At 51.3% G+C, this 7,500-nt stretch overlaps 2 protein-coding genes across 14 annotated transcripts in view; one reads left to right on the top strand and one right to left on the bottom strand.

The window, feature by feature from the left end:
• LOC126579834 (mitochondrial coenzyme A transporter SLC25A42) overlaps nt 1-2,101 on the bottom strand; it is a 4,292-nt gene extending 2,191 nt beyond the window's left edge. The window contains exons 1-5 of one of the 5 annotated variants that reach the window (XM_050243474.1): nt 1,830-2,101; nt 1,304-1,715; nt 556-1,217; nt 215-451; nt 1-151 (exon numbers count right to left, since the gene is read on the bottom strand). The exon at nt 1-151 is cut by the window's left edge and continues 334 nt beyond it. The gene's annotated coding sequence lies outside the window, so the exon portion shown is untranslated. Of the gene's footprint in view, nt 172-214; nt 452-555; nt 1,218-1,303; nt 1,716-1,829 lie in introns of all 5 variants that reach the window. The other 4 variants (XM_050243473.1, XM_050243471.1, XM_050243475.1 and 1 more) reach the window with 4 other exon arrangements.
• Nucleotides 2,102-2,818: 717 nt separating this feature from the next.
• Nucleotides 2,819-7,500, top strand: part of LOC126579676 (tau-tubulin kinase homolog Asator) — a 10,172-nt gene continuing 5,490 nt past the window's right edge. The window contains exons 1-3 of one of the 9 annotated variants that reach the window (XM_050243198.1): nt 2,819-2,912; nt 6,573-7,246; nt 7,372-7,500. The exon at nt 7,372-7,500 is cut by the window's right edge and continues 22 nt beyond it. In XM_050243198.1, coding sequence (XP_050099155.1) covers nt 7,199-7,246; nt 7,372-7,500 — 177 coding nt within the window. In that variant the 5' untranslated portion in view covers nt 2,819-2,912; nt 6,573-7,198. The other 8 variants (XM_050243196.1, XM_050243201.1, XM_050243200.1 and 5 more) reach the window with 8 other exon arrangements.

Here is a 7,500-nt window from a genome sequence, read left to right as displayed (position 1 = left end):
GAGTGAAACTGTTATGAAACTGCATTCCTTTGGCTGATGTATTTTTGCTGGATTTACAAGCATTGCCTAAGGAGAGATTTTCAAGCATTCCCCAAGGTCAACAGCAAAAACCCTTGTAACAAAATAACCGTTAACCGATACGCCAATATAACTGCAAAGAAGGGAAATGTACTGAATATCAACGTGTAATCTGATCGAAAGATTGTTTGCTTACCATTCAGTTTGTAAACAGCATATACCTTGACTCACAGGCGGCTCATTCTGTTCTGAAGGAAACGATCGTACGTTGATGATCGGCAGCAATGTATATTTTTGTAAGGATTCCGAAGTCCAACTAGTAGGATGTAACGGGTTAAACCAGTTTGCATATAATCAGATGCTGCACTTTAGACGTTAACGGCCTTCGCGATGGAACCATGGACCCTGGACAGTTTTGAAAACAAGCCGTGTTCTGCAATGAAAGATGGAACACAATTAATGAAAGCTTGTATTTTCAGGATGCTAGGATGGCATGGGCATTCATTGCTGAAAATATGCATTAAACAGATCATTCACCTTGTAAAATATTCTAATACTTAAAAAAGGTCAGCAGGCACCGCATTGTGCTTACGCAAAAAGCACATCAAATTTGTCCAACACATACACAAACACACACACAGACTGATGCACGCATTGATGTATAAAAAAAATCGTCAACGATGCCGCGGTTCGAGATACCGTAGAACGCTGCCTAATGCGAAGGTCAAATTCCATTTCCTCACCATTCATGGCGCCATGATATGATTCGTAATTACGTATACGGAACTGCCTCCAATGATGCCTCCGTACGTTCACAGCTCTTGACTAACTAGACGTCTTGACTCACGCACTACACAGGTCATTTGGAAAAGTGCAAAATTGTGTGTCTCCTGCAAGCATATGACCATGCTAGGTAGAAATTCAGTTAAGGCATTATCCATTATGAGCGACTAGGTTCACATTCCGCCGCGTGTGCTTGCTTATGAGCAAATCAAAAATTGACTCAGCAGCCATGCAAAAATGACACCTTCTTGCCGAAGAATGTTCGGCTGCTTCAACGGCCCTTCCAAAAATCCTCACAGCCCGAAATCGTTAATCGAGGTAATGCACGGGCGTTTCGCATGCCTGCACGTTCGGCCTCACCCCCCACCTAAATGTGGAACTTATGTTTGTTGTTCGTCGTAAATTACGCATGAAACCTGCAAAAAAATAACGATTACATAAAGCGAGGCCTGCCGTTAACAGGCCACTACTAGAACGTCTCGCTGTGAAATTGGTAACTTACTCAATAGGAATCTGGATGGTACGCACCGGTGTACAATGGTATGAGAATACCGCACGATAACTACCCTGGAGCGGGTGGTAAGGAACCAGAAAACTAAAGCAGAGCAACGATACAGGTCGTGACGGTCTCCGGATCATCGGTCTCGGCGCTGTTTTGCTAGCACACGCTGTTGTGGGCTGCTGTCAACCGCGCGGCCCGAGGATGCTGCTATCACAAGCCCAAGCGCTTCGCGAAGGCGCTTCTCCCGACACGTTGCGCTTATCAACCGCGAAGTTTTGTAAATATATTCTCTTCTCTGCTCCGCTCCACTCCACCCCGCCCCACTGATTGGCGCTCCTCGCTGGGCGATGGATTCTTCGTCGATGACAGTTGCTTTATTTGTTTATTTCAGCTCTTCTGCGGATTTGTCGTCCTGGAACGGCACGCATACCAACGAAGTAAACAACATAATCCAAGGGATGAAGAGGGAGGGAGAGAGGAGGAGGATGGAGTTGTTGTGGAGCGCGTGCGTGTACCAGCGACACACCTAGAGCTGAGCGATGAACTTTTGATTGCGCGTTACGATTGAGTTTGATCGTTGTGTCGGAATCGATGTAAAACGGTGCGATGGAAATCAGCTAAAACACTGCAGCACTGCTAAGGCTAAGCTCACCGTGCAAACAGAACCGAATCGCCGACCAGACGCACCGGGAAAAGAAAAGGTTATCTGCAATACATGCGCAACGAGCAGCGCACGGCTCGAGGACGCAGTGGACGCGACGATTGCTAACTTCTGCTGCCACCGTCGCTGCGCGCACTGCTGGAAATGTCAACTTTGAGCCAGTGTGCGCCAGTAGGTAGGGTGAAGAGTGTAGGTAAGCGGGCGCTGGCCGCATCACAGGAACTCGCGCAGTTCACCTTGCCGCCTACGAGCAAAACCATGCTTTTTTCTAAACATAACGTGATATGCGGCTGACATGGTGGCGGGCTGCAAGCCCTTGGGTGTTCATCATTTGGGCGAGATGCGTTTGGATTTTGGCTCATGTATTGCCAGCGCTTTATCCTGGTGTGCACCAAACACCACACAGCTACGCGTCGGTCGGCCACAACTTATGTGGTGTACCTGAATGTGGCATTTTCCTCAAATAAATTCCATCCTGGGCCTTCGCTAGCTTCTCTGAGGATATAGCCCTTTGCGATTTTAGCGATCGGTTACTAAGGCTGTGTGTTCCAAAGGTCCTGGTGGTTGCCCGGTGGTGGTGGTGGTGGTGGTTGAACGCCTGCAAAATTAGACAGCTGAGCAAGGAGGTTACCTACTTCGATTCCCTTTTTTGCTGTTACTGCGTTTCTTGCGATAATCGTGGGAACAGCACGTGTTTTGGTAAAATGGGTGCTAATAGAGGGTTTTTACCTTTTACTCTTTATTTTAACGGTAAAAAAATCCATAATGCATAAATAAAATTGATCAATAACACTGAGCGTTGGTTATTTAACACACCTTATTAAATAGCTCGCGCCTTGACACGAGCACTGACAGCTCGCGTTGCACGATGGGAACGTCGTCGTCGTGCCCAGTGCGCAAGTACATAAAAATGAACTAATCCAAAATGGAATAGGGGACAAGAAAAGGGTAAAATTGTGCTGCGGCTCGGTGCGATCCACCGTCACCGCATTCTCCGTGCTCGCGGTGTGACTCAGTCCGGCTAGTGGTTTGGCTCGGTAAAATGTGCTGACCAGGTTACAAGGGAAAACAAACAGCTGGGACGCGAGTGGGGCTCGAGTCGCCGTTGTTGGTTTCCAGTCAGCGAAACTCGGTGCGGACCTGTGCCGTCCTACTCAGGGAGCAGGGAAATTCGGGAAACCCAGCAAGCGAGCAGCACGGTCGGAAAAACCGTTCCCTGTCGCCTCACCCCCTCCCCCCCCACCCTCCCTCCTGCTCCTCCCCATCCAACCCTTCCTGCTAGATCTAGACCGCACCGATCAGCCTAGCTAGGGTACCCAGGACCTATTCGTGAGTCGTCTGCTGTGTCGTGCCGTGTCGTGCGTGCGTTTGTTGGGAAATTGTGGAGAAAGTGGTGGGCGGTAAGAGGGCAGCCAAGCAAAAGAGAAAGATAGTTAGATAGATAGCGAGAACGAGAGAGAGAGAGAGAGAGAGAGAGAGTGAGGGAGAGATTGGGCCTGGGAAATCCTGGGGTTTCCTGTATCGCGTACCGTACGGTTGTCTGCCGAGGATCGGGCTCTCGGTCACCTCATTATCGCGAATTTGAACAACAACAACGACCGCAAAAAAAAACAATTAAAAGACAATTCTCTCGCTGGTCCGGTGGTGCGTGCGGCACAATTGGTGGTCCGTGTTCGCAGGCGCGCGCGCAGCAGTGTATGCTGTGTGCAGGTGTGTATGTGTAACGTGTGTGTGTGTGTGTATGTGTATTTCACGTTGTTACGCGTAAGTGTGCCGGGGGAAGAACGAGAAAACCAAAACCACCGGAGCAAGCAAAAATCGAACTGTAGTCCGCCCAGGAAATACCACGCACCGTACCGCACCGAACGCCAACGTGCTCCGGTGTAGATCCCGGCCGCAAGGTGGATTGCGTGAACGCAAGTTGCCATTCTAAGATTAGCGGTGAGGGGGGTGGGGGGGGGGGGGGGGGCGAAGAGAAGCAGAAGCAGCAGCAACAGCGAAATCCGTAGCGCACCATTCATCTTCCTTCGTCCTTTTTGCGAGAAGGATTTCCTGTCTGACGGAGAACCTCTAGAGGAGATTCGGAGTGAAAAACGGGTCTCCAGAATCTGAGGCTCAAGGAGACAATGGAGCCAAGAGAGCTAAAGCTAGAGAGCGAGAATGAACCAGCGAGAGAGCTAGAGAGAGAGAGAGAAAGAGAGAGTGAGAGAGGGGCGCGCTGGCAGAGGAAGAGATTCTAGATTGCATTAAATAATAGCCAGTTATATCCTTGCTGATATGCTCTTGCCTGTCACTGCGCCGTTCAATCCCGATTCAATTCTACGGCCAGAAATCGTCATCTGATGGGAGAAGATGGAGGGTTCCATCCCTTTTCACACTCGCTAAACATTATGATCCTTGGCCCATCCTTGGCCCGATATCAGGGTCTTTTTTCATTCTATAGTTTGTATGGTTTTCGCCTCCTTCCCACCCCGCTGCAAGGAGTGGCCGGCCATTTGGCCTTCTCCTTATTATTCTCCGCAGCGAACCGCCCTGCACAAAGCAACCGTGCAACCTTGTACCATGTGTGTGGAACAGGCGGGGTTGGGGGTTGCCAGTGAAAATAGAGGCGAACGGGTGTGCCCTACATCCCTAACGGCAGGGCGCACAAAGGATGGCATGACATTTCGGGAGAGACAAAAACGTCATAAAGGATATCCTTGCTGGATAGCAAAAACAAGATGAAGGAGTAAAAGCCGCTCTCCCTCTCTCCCAATCACTTCCGTTGTGGTGTGGCCCCGTGGCAACCGCTGGGGCACGAGAGGCCACCCTTAGTCTGCTAGAAGCCACCAAGACAGGAGAGAGTTTTACCAGGACGAGAGAGATGGTGCGCGAGAGAGAGAGAGAGAGAGAGAGAGAAAGGGAGAAAAATGTTGAGATTGGTTCGAAAGACGTACACGCTGACTCGGTAGGTCTTTTGACGGTCCGCACAGTCAGGAGCGCTAGCGACTGTTCGGTTGGAGACTGCGTGTGCTTCGATTACGGTTGTGCGTGCGTGCATGAGCACCTTATGTGAGTGTCCTGTGTCTGTGGGTCCGTGTACTCGGCTACTTTCGTTCCTATTCTACGCCAAATGGACAGTTTGGTATCGTTGGCTCGGTTCAACAACTGCTGCTGCTGCTGGTGGTCCTGAACCATCATCACGTGCCTGTGCCTGGGACAAGGAAGGAAAGAGGGGCAAGGACGACACCCATGGTGGTTTTGAAATGACAGTTGCAACAAAGGCAAAGCAAGCAAAGGACTCGATCCGAACATTCGACGGACTATTGGGGTTTGGGCAGTGCCTTGCACCAGCCCCCCCGGGAAGGAAACGAAAGCGAGAAGCGAGAAGCATGCGTTCTGCACGTCATTGCGCTTGTGGCTGGCTGAACCGACTGGCGGTCGGTTTCGCTTGCTGCTGCTGCTGCTGCTGCTGCTGCTACTGCTACTAGTTGACCCAGTCAAGCCCTCGTGTGTGCTTTTGTGGCCCAAAAGGGGGTTGGATCCGCCGCAGTGTCTCCAAGGAACAGATATTGTAGCGGCGCTGCTACAGCCCCCGGCCCACCCCCGCACCAATCAAAACCGTGACACGCAACCTTCAAACCATCGGCCTGCATCGCCCATCAAAACGCGTTCCATCTTCCTATAATCTGGCGACCATACCGAACAACGATGCAAAATCCGTGAGGCACCCCATCAACGAACGTGACAGGGCAAGAGGAACAGTGAGGTGGTGGATGTCTCTAGAGAATGGGGGATGAGGGGTGGGGTGGGGGAGACTTCTTTCGGTGCTTTGTCTACGGTGCCAACAGGCAAAGACATAACAGGGTTGTCCCCAAGTTGCACGTTCCAATCACATTTAGGGTAGTTTGGCGTCCAAAGGGCGTAATCCCTAATCGGCGCCATCCATAACCAGTGCCCTCCGCAAACCCAGTGTGTGCGGTTTGGGGATCACACGGATCGCGGGGGGGGGCGCGAAAATGTGAGACCACCAGCCGAATGGTCACAATCGAATTCCGTGATAACTGCTCGTTACGATAGAGCGGGCACGCGTAGTGCCATCACACAGCCAGCCCGTGTCTAGGTGCCGTGGTGTGTTAGTGGCCGGCCGCCTGGATCTATGATATCAGAAGCCCTGGGTTTTTCGATTTCTTATTTCCTTGTTTTTGTTTTCGGTGGAAAAAGCAAAAAAGCGCGGGGGGGGGGGGGGGAGACGGTTAGAGGGGAGAGTGGACAGCTGAATGGCTTCGAACGTTCGAGACGGTCTGGTAGCTCCGGTTGTACGGGCGCAGATGCTTTCCCTTTATGACCGGAAGCAGCCAGGACCTTGGGAATGTTCGTCATGCGGCCGCGGTATCATCGAGCGATGCAGTGCAGTGATTCGGAATTCGTAGCCCAAATCTGGATCCTCCATGTGTTTCCTCCATTATTCATTTTGTTTTCTTTTTTCATTTCATCTCTCTTTTTCTCTTTCTCTCTTCCTCTCACTTTCTCCCTGGAATGTTCCTGGAATGTCCCTGCACATTTCCTGACTCCTGCTCCCACATCCCTGGTCACCGTCACACATTTAACCTGTTTCATTTCATCCAGCTCCATTCGATCGGTTGCGGCATCTGCTGGACGCCAGTTCTCATCGCTCTCATCATCGGTGCTTGGAGAGTGTCCTGGGACTCCCCTGGGGAATCTAAGCAAACGAATAGCTAATGGGAATCAAGAAAGGGAAAGAGAGAGACAGACAGCGAAAGAGAGACAGAGAGAGAGAGAGAGAGCGAAAGAGAGAGAAGAGAGAGGAGGAACGAAGAGAGTTAGAGGGAGAGCTAGGGAGAGCGAGAGCGAGAGCGCGACGCAGTCATTGTAGTCCTTGTGCAGCGCCGAGAGACTGCAGCAATCCGGGGCCAGTAGCCAGTGACTAGTGTCCCGACATATGCACATGAACCCTGATGAATGATGATGAAGCGTGTTCTAACTGTGTGCTTAATGCTGCCGCTTTCCCTAGTGCTTAGTGTTGAGGTGCGCATCGACCACCAACAGCAGCAGCATCAGCAGCAGCAGCACCACCACCACCACCACCACCACCACCACCACCATCTGCAGGACTGACCGACGTCAACGAGCGCCGGCCACCTTCTTCCTCGAGAATCTCGTCCTCGCTGTGATCGACGCGAGCAGTGCGCGCGCGACCCGGCGAGCGCTGAACCGCAATCATAGCCCAAACCATGGATGATTTGCTGCAAGCCGGCCACGTGGTCAAAGAACGATGGAAGGTAAGGCAACGGCGTCGTCAAAGCCATTGAAACGAGCACTCAACTCTGTTCAACAACGCTACTACTAATTTGGCTTCACTATCTCACACACAAACATACATCTTGTATTCGAACGGACACTGCAGGTACTGAAAAAGATCGGGGGCGGCGGATTCGGTGAAATCTACGAGGGACAGGATCTCATCACACGCGAACAGGTTGCCCTGAAGGTGGAGTCCGCCCGCCAGCCCAAGCAAGTACTGAAAATGGAGGTG

Source organism: Anopheles aquasalis, chromosome Y (genome assembly GCF_943734665.1).
Source record: "Anopheles aquasalis chromosome Y, idAnoAquaMG_Q_19, whole genome shotgun sequence".
Lineage (NCBI taxonomy): Eukaryota > Metazoa > Arthropoda > Insecta > Diptera > Culicidae > Anopheles > Anopheles aquasalis.
This window is presented reverse-complemented; position numbering and strand designations above follow the sequence as displayed.